The 15,001-nt window shown below is 40.8% G+C and overlaps 1 protein-coding gene across 6 annotated transcripts in view; it reads right to left on the reverse strand.

Annotated features, from left to right (window-relative positions):
- utrn (utrophin) overlaps positions 1-15,001 on the reverse strand; it is a 193,250-nt gene that overhangs the window by 157,108 nt on the left and 21,141 nt on the right. For all 6 annotated transcript variants that reach the window (XM_014414047.4, XM_014414051.4, XM_014414048.4 and 3 more), the window contains 13 exons: positions 14,079-14,171; positions 12,851-12,928; positions 11,331-11,423; positions 10,538-10,710; positions 8,900-9,015; positions 8,112-8,278; positions 4,882-5,112; positions 3,643-3,824; positions 3,009-3,159; positions 2,629-2,748; positions 2,330-2,431; positions 1,973-2,080; positions 1,629-1,808 (listed from right to left, as the gene is read on the reverse strand). In XM_014414047.4, the coding sequence (XP_014269533.3) occupies positions 1,629-1,808; positions 1,973-2,080; positions 2,330-2,431; positions 2,629-2,748; positions 3,009-3,159; positions 3,643-3,824; positions 4,882-5,112; positions 8,112-8,278; positions 8,900-9,015; positions 10,538-10,710; positions 11,331-11,423; positions 12,851-12,928; positions 14,079-14,171 (1,794 nt within the window). The remainder of the gene's footprint in view (positions 1-1,628; positions 1,809-1,972; positions 2,081-2,329; positions 2,432-2,628; positions 2,749-3,008; positions 3,160-3,642; positions 3,825-4,881; positions 5,113-8,111; positions 8,279-8,899; positions 9,016-10,537; positions 10,711-11,330; positions 11,424-12,850; positions 12,929-14,078; positions 14,172-15,001) is intronic.

Raw genomic sequence — 15,001 nt, forward strand, 5'->3', positions numbered from 1 at the left:
GTACACTACCAGTCAAAAGTTTGGACAAACCTTCTCATTTATGTTTTTTCTTTATATTTACTACTTTCTACATTGTAGATACATAATGAAGATGTCAAATATATGAAGCAAAATATAAGGAATAATGTAGCAAAGAAAAAAAAAGATGAAAAAGACTAAATATGTCTTATAGTTTAGATTCCTGAAAGCAGCCACCCTTTGCTTTGTTGACAGCGCTGCAAACCCTTGGCTTTCTCTCACTCAGCTTCATGTTGCAGTCACCTGAAATGGTTTTTACTTCACTTGGTTTTCATTGCCTAACTTCATCCGAGTCACCAGCCTCAGAAATCGCAAGTTAACAGCACCTCAGATTAGAGCCCAGATAAATGCCACACAGTTCCAAGTCGAAGACAAATCTCTACATCAACTGTTTAGAGGAGACTGTGCCAATCAGGCCTTTATGGTCAAATAGCTGCTAAGAAGACAGCACTAAGGATAGCAACAAGCAGAAGAGATGTATTTGTTCCAAAAAAACACAAGGAATGGGCATTAGACCAGTGGAAATCTGTACATTGGTCTGATGAGTCCAAATTTGAGATCTTTAGTTCCACCCGCTGTGTCATTGTGTGACACAGAAAAGGTAAACAGACGGTCTCTACATGCATGGAGGATGGGGTGGGGAGTGCTTTGCAGGTAACATTGTCAGGGATTGATTCAAAACTGAAGCAGCGAAACGAACCAGCATGGATACCAGAGCATCCTGCAGCAATATGCCATCCCATCCGGTTTCAGGACAATAACCCCCAAACACACCTCCAGCCTGTGTAAGGGCTATTTGACCAAGAAGAAGAGTGATGGATTGCTGCGCCAGATGGCCTCCACAGTCACCTGACTTAAACCCAATCGAGATGGTTTGGGATGAGATGGAGCACAGAGTAAAGGCAAAAGGTCCAACAAGTGCTCAGCATCTCTGGGAACTCCTTCAAGACTGTTGCAAAACCATTTTAGATGACGACCTCGTGAAGCTCATCGAGAAAATGCCAAGAGTGCGCAAAGTTGTAATCAAAGCAAAGGGTGGCTGTTTTGAAAAATCTAAAATATGTTTTTTTAGTTACTTCACACTTTTTTTGTTTACTACATAATTCTATGTGTGTTCATTCATAGTTTTGATGCCTTCGGTGAGAATCTACAATGTAAATAGTCAAGAAAATAAAGAAAAAATATTCAATGAGAAGGTAGGAACAAACCTTTGACTGGTAGTGTATACAAAGCATTTTTTTTAAATAAAGATGCTTGCAATGCCGAGCAGTTGGGCAGTGTGGACAGTTTTGAAAGACACTGCTTTCATTTTTATTTTTAACCATGTTTTGATCTAATCTTAGACTCTGTTGTGGCTTAACCTCATTTGTAAAGTTTCAAACTAACGCAAATGAAGGCAACTGCACTTGAGACCATGACCTTGATGACTGAGAACCTACACAGACAACAAGCATGAGTTTTACTTCAATCAAGAGGTCCATCATTAGCACATTAACACATATTATATATGATGACTCCCTTGCAAAAATGGTGAAACAGTAAATGCTCATACATTTGAAGCATTAACCATGTGAGAATCATGTTTTACCACCTGAGATAGAGTCACACACCTGAAACGAGCAGTCTTCTAACTTCTGTACCAAGCTGTCCCATCGCTGTGTCAGCTCCTCTGTGTCTGCCTCGATCTTCGCTCCTGCCTCAGGACTTCGCAGCAGCTGAATCACATCCTGTCCTGCATCAGACAGCTTGTCCAGAGCCCTCCTTTTCTTTTCCATGTCTTCCTTTAAAATCTATAAGAGCGGAAGACAAAAAAATTAAGTAAATACATAAAGATGGAAAGGTCATTCATTACAGTGAAAGCTGTACTGACATTTACAACGCCAGAAATTCAAATTTGCAACATATTTTTCCAGAGTAAATGCCAACAACCAAAACAAACAGGCGTAATACTTACAGCTAACTGGCGCACGTTCATATTGATTTCAGCGGAGTCTTTAAAGTTGCTCGTCTTTACTTCATTCAAGGCCTCCTCTTTTTCAACCAACCATATACTAAACAAGCTCTGCAGAGAAGTAAAAAATGTATTGTAATTACACACAGAGACTCGTGCCTGGGTTAATCTGTTTTTATTTTTAAAAGTCTGATGCTTTTCATCCCAAGTGGAGACACAAGTGATTCATTTTTTAAATCATCTCAATACAGTTTAATTTTTCTCTCCTGAAGTAGTTTGTTATAAATGTGCATTTAAACAGGAGGGAAGAAAAACCTGTGCAAGATATGAATGTACTGCATAAGGACATAAATATGTTACCTGGTCTGATAGAAGCTGTTGCCAAACCATAAAGACTTCCTGCAACTTGTGCCACCTTTCCTCAGTCCAGCGGCACACGGCTCCCCAACGTTCACCCAAAGACTGAATTCAAGATGAACAAAAAATGAATGAAAGCAGTAGCTCATTAATGACAAAGCATTTTATACTCAAGTGCATCCACATAAGGAAGCAATTAAAAGATACTGAACACAAATTCGTATGTTCTGAACATAATGGAAGAAAACTATTTGATAAATGACAAATTGCTGGCCAATCAGCTTCAAAGCCTGAAAACTTACTTGTAATTGCTCCTCCAGGGCAGCAGTGGCACTCTCACCGCTATTCTCATCCACCACAACCACCATGTGTGTTAAAGAATTGACCTTTACTTGCTCCGCCTCCAAGTCATTCTGGAGTTCCTGTGCAGGAACACAAACAACGAATTCAGTCATATGTTGCAATTAACTAAGCAGGCAGAGAAGCTACTCAGCCTTATCGTGACTCATGAAAGATTACAATCAAACGGGAAGGAGTGATCACAAGACCAGCCTGTTTTAGAGCAAGAGCTGCATGCATGCACTGGCACTTTTTTGGCATTTTACTTGACACTGTCAACAATGAAGCATTTACCCATGCAAAAGTGTTTTAATATTAAGTGTTAACGGTAAACTGTCCTCACTTTGTGTTGCTCTATCTGTTCTTTATAGGCCTCCATGTCCTTTGCTGCTGGCTGTGTCTCTATCCTCCTGATTCGCTCCTCTGTCTGTGTCAGCCAGTCAGAAAGCTGCTGCAGCTGCTGCTGCTGAAGATCCATCAGGACTTCATGGAGCCTGGAGAGAAAGAAAGCGAAGGCAGAAGGGCAGTAAAGTGAGCACATAAAGGTAGAAAGGATATGTAAGCCATAAATTTCATAAACTTTAGGACTAAGATTTAACTGCAACAACACAGGAAGACAAACGCTGTGGCTAAAAAAGCTCAGGGTCAACAAATGTAGCGTACATCATGAACACAACTTGTGTGCAGTTTGTGTGTGTGTGTGTCGTAAACCTTGATGACACAAGCTGAGAGTGCAAATCGTAAGACCTTGGGTGGCTCAACGCTCAGCATGTGTCATGTCTGGCAACTTGCACCCCTGTCCATTCTTTACAGCACAAACTGATGGCTTGATAACACTGCACACTAGACCATAAAATGTTCAGGTTTATAGTCATATTTGTCCTGAAATAGAAATGTCCTTTACCTGTTTCTGAGATGAATCAGTAAGGGACATTTAAACAACTCCAGAAGACCAATTCAGGTATGTCTCTGTTTACCTGGCCTGACGGTCCATGCTTTCCACTCTAAGAGCCTCCCAGCGGGCATTGAGGAGGGTCATCTGTTCCTGGATTTCATCTTCTTCCTCATCTGTTAGGTTGCCTTGAGCAATCAGTTGGTTACCCGCTTGCAGCACATAACCCACACTGCTCTGACGCGCTGTCAGTTTCATCATAAATGTCTTGAAAGGAAAGAGTAGTAAGTGGTTACAATTTTAAACAATAAAACAGAAAAATCTCTGTCTATGAAACAGTTTGCATCCTGGGAACATGAACACGCAGCACTCATAATAAGGCCTTTATAATCTGAGCCTGTTTGTTAGCACTTGGCAGACACATGCTAACATCTGGATGCGCTTCTGTCATTAGGTTTAATGTTAATAATGCCCTGCAGAAGTACTGAGCAGTACCGTAGCACCCTCATATTTAAGTGCTGCTGTAGCAACAACACAAAGCGTGAGCACAAATCGAGGGGTGGGCTGTCAATTAGCAAACCAAAGCCATCCAAAACAAAAAGAAGCGTAAAAGGTTTGAAGAAGAAATGCAAAAGCTAATGTTTGGTTGTTTTTATTTCATTGTAGCTGTGGAGAAGCCAGTGAACTGAGTTGCTGTCCATTACAGGGAGCTCTCTGGATGAGTAAGCATTTTCAACTGCGCCTCTAACGCCTTTGTTTTTTGACTAAGCTTTACTGGCGAAACTGGAGTAAGTCAGGGAAACAAGGCCGAAACAAACTGGATTGATTTTTGTAGACTTTCTGAAAAGCCTGGCTGTTAACGCAGCTTTCAATCCTGTTGCTTTCTGTCTCCATAGCAGATTTCAGCTTTGACCTGGATTCCAGGCATTCAACTTCACAAATATTCACAGTTCAGCCGAGGGAATCCAGCCAAAGCCCCTTTACACACATGCACCGAGAGAGACGATGTAACTAAGCCTTGTCGAGCAAGGAAGTAAGCTGTGGGCCAGGGCACCATGGAGTGCAGTGTGTCACTGTTAGCCATGGAATTCCTGCCATTCTCAACATGTTAAAGGCATGCACTGCTGTTTGTGGGAGGCCTCTGTCTGTGGGATACTTTTCTCAGTCTCTCTGGAGAGCGACAGCCTAAATGTGTCACCAGTTATTGTAAAATTGATGCTCCTGAATGTGACGTCTCAGTCCAATCCATTTTTGTTTTTTTACTGTTTCAGAACTGACAAATGAATTCCAAAAAGAAAATAACAGCACTGTTGTGTCTTCTTACCTCATGTGTGTGAAACTGCTCTTTCACTTCTTCCACATCGTCCGAGACGTCGTCCTGACCCTGTAGATCATCCTCAGCCATCAGCAGCCAAGTCAGAACCTCCTCTAGCGTAGTCTGGTAGGTGTCAAGGTCCCCCTCCAGCAGGCCGCCCTTCATCTCACCCTCTGTCTCCGTCATGGTGCTGGGGGTCTCGGGCCGAGGACTGCTGCCTGCCTCCTCTGTCTGTACAGTCTAAGAAACATTAGGCAAGGTTTGACCAAGTTATAAACAAGATCATTACTTAATAAGTAGGAAAATAATACTGAAAGCAGTACAACACTTGATTGAAAGAACTGGCTTATATTTTGTAAGTATACAGGCCAAAGTGTACAGTAAAAATAAAAAGGAAGGTTTTTTTGTTTTTTTAATTTCCCAATGTGCCACATTCATAAGACCAAGACGCCTATGAAACATAACAAGTCGAAGCAAGACTTTGGTTTGTCTTCTGTGCTCATCTGCACACATCAGCTGGCAAGTTTTAAAATAGACCCAGACATCTAGAAGGGGGTTGTGCTGCTCTTGAGCACGCAGTGCGACCTGCCCTGTTCAGCAAAGGGGGGGGAAAAAGAAAGACTGCAAGCCAATTATGGGATGGTGGGAAGTGGGCAGGTCAAATCTTATTTTGGGAACAGCAGTAAGTCTGAAACAGCATTAACCAAGATAAAGTTGGATGTGCAGTGCAGAAGGACTGGGAAAATTACATTAAGTCTACACTTTAAAAGAAGAAGCAGCAGTCTCCATCAACTTTACCAACCTTTATCAAACTGAACCATCACTAAAAAAAACCCTACACTTCAACAAAATCAACACCTTTATAACCGACTGCACAGACAAAACTATTCCAGGCTTCTGGTTTTGTAAAGAAACGGCTCAAAGGTGCTCACCAAATCTGAATGAAGCTGAACTCCAGATAAAATCTCCACAATGGCAGTGAAAGATGGCAGAAATGGTAATGGGTGTGCAGTAACAAATCAAACAGACTTTTGTTTTCCAGGCTGAAATTATACAGTGGTAATGCCTGTGCAACAAACTCAGGAAAGGTCACCTGCTGAAAATATTCAATGACCTTTTGGATATTTTTGGAATAAGTGACAAAAGAACTGTAAGCCCTTATGTTACATCAATGAGGGCTGGCAAAGAAGGGCGACAGGGAGAGAAATAAAGAGGAGAGAGAGTGAGAGAGAAGGGAAAACTGCAGCCTTGCTGCATTTATTGAGTTGAATGGCTGTAAAATAGCTGTGGTCTGGCTCAACAGAACACTTTATTATCACTACATGATTTGCTCAACTGTCTATGCATTCATCGCGTTTACAGTTGTAGCCGCAGAGCATGTAATTCGCTACCACACACCAGCAGCTCTCTGATTATCAATGATATTACAAAAGGAAGGCGATCGTGGGAGGATCTCTCAGTATGTTTCAAAGTATCATCAATACCGAAAACTACTCTCATAACAAATACGATTAAAATTATGAATGTAAAAGAAAAGTGGGAAACCATATTGAAGTTATGAAATACAAAGAGCCCTTTATTTTAACTACACTCAGTCTCCCAGCAGCAACAGTATTACACATTGGTTCCTATGCAGAGAGGAAGCGAGCCAGGAAAGTAAACCCTTTGTTGGACCAATCAGAACACTATTTAAAAAAAAAAAAAAAAGACTGTTCCAGGACTCATTCCAGGGGCGTGTGAAGTATGTGCCCATGGGCAATAAAACAACCTAAGAGGTGGTTTGGGGGTTTTCTGACTTTTGACCAAAAAACAAAAAACCCTCTTAAATGAGAGATGCCCCAGAGCTATATGTGATTGACCAATCCAGCAAGCTGGGAGGGGATGAAAAGCTAACAAGACGAAAATGCATACTTAACTTTTAATTAATGTCAGCAAACTCCTTTTCAAAACACAAAGATTAAAAACTAATAATAATAATTATAATAATAAAGTACCTGGAGTTGTCAAATCACAGTTAACAGGATAAAGCAAATTATAAACAGATTCCAATCACTAGTTTGTGAAATGCTGAAGAAAAACTACTGAATTCACGGTGACACTGCACTGCACTGCACCCCGACTTTAATGTTGTAACAACCTTTTCCTTTTCTCTCAGCTATCTGCACTCCCATTCTCACCAATTTACTCCCCTATTTCCTTCCATCCTTTTACAGCTCTGCGCTTCCACCATCCAGCTCGGCCTGTTGGATAATGTCAGGGGGGTGAGTCATGGCTCTGCTCCCCATTTCTCTGCGCTTGCTGCGCCTTTCATGAGCGGTGCCGGAGAGAATGAAGGAGGCTGCTTTATCAGAGTGACTCACTGTATCTGGCAACATACAATAAGACACTATTCCTTATGACAATATTCCTCATGCTTGCACGTAGCAACATCTGCTGCCTTCAAACTAAACATGATGATCAGAAATGGAGCACAGCAGCAAAGCAAAAGCTGGAGCTGTTCAGTTTTTGCAACTCAAGATTTTCAGTTGTTTTTAAAAAAAAAAAAAAAAAAAAGGAGCTGGACTATCATTCCTGCATTCATAGAAAAGAAAAAAAAGATAACAGTTGTTTATATCATCATAGTTCATCAAGGTTCAGACAGGCAACGTCTGGAGATAATATAGCAATAACCAGCTACTTTGAAGCACCTTCAGGGATTCTTGTTTTATGATCATAAGATAAAACAAGGAGGTAAATTCCTTCTCTGTAGACTGACGTGAGGTCAAAGAAACAGTGAATGGTACTAGCTTACTTAAACACAAAGATCCACCATCTCTGAGCCACTCAGAAAGTTCTTGCTCTTAAAGAGGGCTTCTTTTTTTCCCCTCTCCGCTGTGCCAAGTGCTCAAAGAGATTTGTTGATTTGCTGGGCTTCGCCCTCTAAAGTTGTAGCATCTTAATAATATTAATTGCCTTGAGGGACCGCTGATGTGAACGGGTGCTACATAATTGAAGCTGTTTGACTGAAATGCATGCAGGGCCCGTTTCTGAAACTGAATCTGGTTTGAGTTTTGATTTTGCTAAACTCCAAATTTACATTCTTTGAAACTTATGAGTGTTTTGCTCTGAAAAATACTTTCTCAATTTCTTTTTATGTTTAGGTCAAACCTGACATGTCCAACACCTCTGCCCTAAACCTAATAGCTTGTCTTGCACCTTCCTGTTCCTACATGTCACGACAGCTCTACTCTAGATTTTACCTGGGCACCGAGTCCTGGACCTGAGTCTTCTGACTCCACTTTATATTTGCGTGGGAGGGTCTCCACTTCTTTGATGGCCTCCATGCTCACGTCTTTAGGCAGCACGGCAAAAAGCGATGTTATATACATGAGGATGGACTTCTTATCTGGTACTTGCACTGCCACGTCTGTGAATGATAAAGAGAGCAAGACGGCGTTAGGGAGAGGGATTTAAGGCAGAAAGATCAGAGATACAAACTGTGCGCTACAGGCAGGAGGGAGAGAGTGGAGAGAGAAAGAGGGGAGGATACAGAGGTGAAAATTGCATGAGTAGAACAGAAGCGTGGCGCGATAGCCGTTAAGGGTGACAGAAGGAGATTAGATGGGAAGGACGGTGAGAGAGACAAACAAAATGCCAGGTTAAGACAAGATGTACTAATTAAATATGCTTTCAGTACAGGTCAGGAGTGACTGCTCCTCAGTCATGACATAAAAACAGGCGTCTGACTTGGACAGCTCAAGCAAGTAAGTAAGGGTCCAGCTTGTTACAGATGTTCAGCCAAAGCAACATCAAGATCCTTCTTCACTCTGAGCTTATCCAACTGCTGGCAGGACATGAAGGGAAGGTTTGTGAATGCAGACTGTATTTTACTATGTGGGAATTTTGGCCAGTAAGATTTATGTCAATCCATAACCAGGTGCTATAAAAAGCAGATGCAGGTGCCAATTCTTAGACTTACATCTAAAAACATTCCTATAATATTTACCTGAGTCACAAATGTGCTCAGAATAGCTCGGAACAACAGTACCTTCAGGATCCAGCAGCTTCTCAATACCCAGCTGGTCTTTGGCGAAAGTGAAGGCGTGGTCCAGTCTCTGCACAGGGTTCATCGTGACCACCTTATCCCAGCTAAAAGCGTCTGGCCTGAAGTCACACACAGAACCGCACCAACACAGTTTTATATCATGGCTACTTTATACATCAGAAACTACAAACGTGCAGAAGCAGTGAAGAGCCTAGTGGCACAACTTCCTCTGCTTTAAAAGGTCAGAAGAGGTCAGAACTTGAGCAACACTTGAAGTAGAATGATGCAGACGAAATCCAAAACCTGAAGCCAGGTGCTGCTGACGTTTTCATCTTTTGAAAGCGCACACATTGTTTTTTTTACCATTTCCCCCATAAAGACAACATTTGATGACCTCCCCTTTACCCGTAGTGATACGTTTTGAAACCTCAGTACATATCAATAAAGACGAGGTTTTATGACGATTAGAGTCGTTTCTGGGTTTTCCAAGGGTAGCTGCACACCCTGAGACAATTCAAAACTCGTTCTCTGTTTGCCAGGGGTAAAGATTTGATTTATTTTTTTGATAGTACATTGATTTTCTATACACCTAATGTAGAAACTAGCTCATAGATATCTGAAACATTTACAAACCCTGTGTATAGGCAAAGGTCTTCCCTGATCTGTGCATTGAGGCCAGCCGTGTGTGGAATGTCTTTAAACCCTAGCCCAAGGTCTAAACCAACACTGGACTGTATGTGTGTATGTTCATGTCACTAGTAAGAACAAGGGGTTACAAGAAAGGGGGAAACACCCCAGACAATTCTTTCCCTCTTTCTTTTACGCACACACACACGCACACACATGCAAACAGTGACATGGCAGGTGTAAACGAACACGCTAAGCAGTATCAACACACCCTGCAGGCGCTGACCTATCAACCTGATCTTCACCCACATGTACAGCTTGGGTATCCTCACAGCATCTCTCTCTCTCTCTCATATACATGCACAAAAAAGGTCCTAAACTTTTTTTTTTAATGTCCTTGATTTCTTCACAACTTTGTATCTAAAGGGTACATGCCATACTACGTTAACTTCAACAGTAAATTCACCTCACAGCAACACATACTACAACAGAAGGCTGCTGCACGCTTGCAAGTGTGGAAAACAATGCACTCACGCAAAAATTGGTCATCAATATAATTTAGACTTAATGTAACAAAACACAATTGCATGACCTGGACTTGCAGGCTTTTACCTACGATGAGTATTATATATGTATATAATGTTCGTTTTGAGAATAAAGCTGAGATCTGGGGATTAAAGTTGTCATTTCAAGTCAGGCAACTGCCACAGCTGCTATACTCTTTACAAAATGCTTTGTGAAGTTGAGTTACAACATGAGACAACTTTATCAGCGATCTTATTGCGTCTTGTGATACAACATACATCCTCTCTGCAGCACAAGGCTGTGACCATCAGTATCTGTGCTGACTCCTCCAAGTCTGCGTGTTTCTTTTTACTTTATTCTTAAAACGAACAGCTACATATTTTTTTCCTTAATGTGCTCCCAATGCTCCTTTGTTTGTACCAGTCAGGTAATAGCAGTATGTCCACACTTATTGCTAAAGTACCTGCTGAGCGTCCCCTTATTCCTCACCTGAAGTGGTGAAGTATGCCGTTTAGAGCTAGGCCATCCACCCAGCTGGTGGTGAAATTCAACACATTGATTTGCGGGTAAGAGCGGGTGCACTGTCGTACCCAACTCAGTAAGAGCTTTTCACTGTTGGTCTGCTGTAGGTTGGACATAACATCCTTCATGACGTCTTTCACCTAAAGAGAGACATGTACATTGAAAGAGGAGTTTTAATGTGGATGATTAATGAAGAGCAAAAACCTGTACGCCCACATTTTGATACAAAACAGTAGTTTCTATATTCTGGCTGAATAGATCACTTCTCCTTGTATTGAAAGTCAGCAGAATCATTGTATTGATTCTCTTATTAGCAGGTGGGCACATTGAATAGGAGCATCAGCAATGAAAACCTCTTTCTCAATAACTCTATGCACATTAAATAAGCCATTTTTTTTTATCCTAAAAGGATAAGGATTCCTGTAGTTATAAAATATAATGCAGTTAATAAAACCGACACCATGTCTAACACCCAAACAAAGACAAAAAAAATGCACGTGGCATCTGTTACATTAACTAACAATAATGAAAGTAATGAAAAACAAATGTTGAAAAAAAAAATGGTAAGGTTCAAACCTTATGAAAGAACCTCATGAGCCGTTTTACGCCAGCAGGTTGAGCACACAAAGCACTGGATGATATACATGTTTACATGCATACACGCATGTGTGAACATCAATACTGATTTTCCATCATCTGTTTTTTTGATCCCAGGGTTAGCAAACAGAAGTGTGTATGTGTGTGCGTGCACCCTGCTCACCTGCCAATGAAGGATAATACTCCAGATGAGGCCCAAGGTCAGCTTGTGGTTCCCATCCACAATATCTGTCCCTCCTATGTTTACCAGATCCACCTGAAAGGAGGACAGACCAAGTTGTTAAAAATATCACAAGCAACCAAATAAACATTTGTGATTTCTACTTTCTGAGCTTGCAGGTTATTAACGTTCAAATATATGGAAATGTGTTCTTATGGGGAACATATTAATCCTAAAAATTGAAGCTATTGCTCTGAAATACTTCTACTGAGTGACTTGAAGAAATGAATCAGCTTTCCCAAAGATATCTGTGGGACCATAAAAAGCTTGCTGCGAGTCGTTATGCTCAGTAACACTCGGCAGAACCTGTAAACACACTTGCTGAGTAAAACCAGAGGAGCTCTCCTTTGAAATGGGATTCGAGTTTTCTTATGCAGCTGAGTAATATTACTTTACATCTTAATGAGCCATCAGTGTTAAAGCTGAACACTTCCACCCAGTCAACTGTCTCCACAAAGCAGATTATGCCACCCTAATTACAGCCTCCCAGTGGTGAAGTGAGGTCTGCAGGTTCATCAGACATGTATCATATGAACTAAGGCCAAGTGTGAACTGATTATATATAAATATTGTGGAGAGGATCAAGGCACAGGGTGGAACATGAGGTCATGTGTCTGGTCAAGTTATGAAGTGTCCTTTCTTGTTCTATGCAGAGCTGGCCTCTGACCCATCTAGTACCAATTAGCCTCATGCTGCCACACCATTACTTCTCCACATCATGAAACAAAGCCTCACATATGCATCAGAGCAGACACGCACAAATACAGTCATCACCCACTCCAAAACTCGCAGTATTGTCTCCTGAAGTACCCTCCATCCGAAAAATAATAATAATAATAATAACATGAACTGACTAAATCCAATTGCAGAGTTGTGTCTTCCATGGGAAAATTTTTAATTGTTTTCAAATATGTTTCCACTGTTCAGGCTTGTGGAAACTTTGGCCAGTTGACACTTATTTTGCCTCTTGCAAGAGTGAAAGCAGCAGGATTTGCATGCAAACTTCAGTCTCTGCTGCTTCCCATGAGTCTGCCCTGCCCCTTATCTCCCACTGCTGAGGTCAAGGCATTATGACCAACTGTTGTACACAAAAAGTAGGAGGAGGGATGATGAAATGAAGCAGCGAAGGAGGCAGAAGGACAAAGAAAAATACACAAGAAAATGACTTGTGTATGAAATGAATTCAGAGGCCACAGGAGATTAAGGAGTTTTGTATAATTAGAGGAAGAGTTACTGGTTTGAATCAAAAACAGTGCAACCATGACTGTAAATGTGCAGTGTGGACATAGGGTTTGGGAGTTTCTACTTCAACAAAATACAACATGACATCATTTCACAGTTTAATATAGTTCCTTATTTCTGATTATCTTATGAGGCTGAAATGAAACAGACTCTTCTTTAACGGCACGTGGCAGAAAATGACAAATGCACAACAGTTTTGCCACCAAACAGGAAGTACTCACATTGTTTTGATGTAGGACTTGAAGTACTTTGTTGACGTTGTTCAGAGAGTGCACTCTGGTGGAACCTCGCTCTTTGCTCTGAGGAAGAGGAAATGCAGCATAAATCAGCTGACACGTTCACGGTTCACCAGCCAATCAAGGCTAAAAATCATGCAAGTCAACAGTTTTGGCTCTCGTTTCCTGTAACTCATTTATTCAAATGAGTTTCTGCGGGTTAATAAATAAATAAATATATTCTCATTTGCGAACAAGTCACCTTGACGACTTGTTCCCCAACTTCAAGCCAAAGCTTGGGGGTTAAATGTAGATAAGGTATGCCATCACTCCACACAGTGTTTCACACCATACATTATCACAGCTATTACGCTCTCAGCAGCGTCCACAAGAACTTATGGAAAGAATGGCTCGGTGAATGGCTGCCAACTGCTAATCCCTTTTAAGTCTTCACATACGTCAACCACTCATTAGCACCCAATTATAGAATTAGTATTCTGGTATCAGTGAAAAAGCCTTTGTGCACATGTGTGTGCCAACATATATGGCACAAAGACAGTTGGCACTCAATATACGGCTGCAGGTGTTAGAAATATGATATGCTGCTGAAGGGTGGTACAGAAAAAAAGAAAAAGAAAGAAAAGAAAACAGTAAAATTAAAATTGCATATACAAGCGAAAAGCCAGTCATAGAGGACATGCATATCTTTAGTCTCCTTTCCCATAGTACTTCTTTATCCATTATGCCAACCTCTTTTTGAATAAAGTTTTAGGTGAGTAAAGTGATAGTTTGCTGAAAGCTGCAGAAATTCAAATAACATAACATGTATTTACCAAAATTAAATAAGAAATAACATAAGCGTAAAATACGTGTTTTAATTTAGGAAGCAAAAGCCAAGCACGGCACTCCAGAGTGGCTCAGATGTTTACATTAGATTTAACCTGTGTGTTTACATCACATCGTGCATGTGCTTGTACTGGCATGACTTTCACTTAAGAGGAGGAGGAAAGGGGGGAAAAGAAACAAAACAAAACACTGCACTACTATAATTTGACTGCATGCACTGCCAAACCTTTCATGAGCATTTCTGCGGCTTGAACGTGCCTCCTTGAAATCAAATCTCGAACTTCATGCATTCAAACAGCAAACTTTTTTAAAATGTCAAATTTGAATAAAAACAACAACAACAAAAAAAAAGTCTCACGAATGTTAATGTACGTATACAAAAACCCACCAGGACACTGCCAGTGAGACCCTCCAGAAGGTCCAGCAGCTTCCTCCCGTCTCTCAAATCGGTGAACATGTCTTTGATGGGCGTCTTCCCTGTCTGGAAACATCACAATTTCTGCATTAGATTTATCATAAGACTGGATTAGAACAGTCAATACCAGTGATAAGAGGCCCTGAGTGTGGCTGTAGCTTTGGAGAGACAGGCATTTACATTTAATTCAAACACTTCAAGCGTCACTGAGAATAACCTCACATGTCACAGTGTTATGCAGAAAGAAGAAGAGAAAGTTTGGCACATTGTAACAACCAGTGTTAAAAGGCACAGACAGTCAACAAATCTGAAACTATCCAAACGAAACAAGTGTAAGAATGAAACTCAAAGTATTTAGGAGAAAACAGTGTGAGGACAGTAATTAGCTCAGGTAGACCAACTAGAAAAAAAAAAAAAATCAGCCAAAAATATTTAATATCATTCTCTGATTGTTGTTTTATAAGAATAAAAAATATATACAAGGACCACACACATAGACTATTAACGCTCTGACATAAACTAAAAGACATTAACATTAACCTTTTTTAATTTATTATTTAGTTTTTAGCTTAAGAAATAATAGAAACAATAGTATGGCAGCGCTGGTATCATGGATGGGTCTTGAGGTCACTGTGCCCCCTGAGCTTTAGTCTAATGATGCAGCTTGGTAATGAAAAGGTTAAACACCCACTTCGCTGATAAGTCGCTGCAGCTCAAGTTCAAGTTAATTATTCAGTTAACAGTTGTTTAGAAGACTAACTCTGGAGCAGGTCTATGCAGGTCAGACTGTGGGAAGTACCCCTCATGTCTCTTTAGCACAAGAAAGATGTCATCCATCAGTTTGTGCAGCTGCACTGTATGGAAAAAAAAAAATACTGGGCCACACCTGTTAATCT

Source organism: Maylandia zebra, linkage group LG15 (genome assembly GCF_041146795.1).
Source record: "Maylandia zebra isolate NMK-2024a linkage group LG15, Mzebra_GT3a, whole genome shotgun sequence".
Taxonomy (NCBI): Eukaryota; Metazoa; Chordata; class Actinopteri; order Cichliformes; family Cichlidae; genus Maylandia; species Maylandia zebra.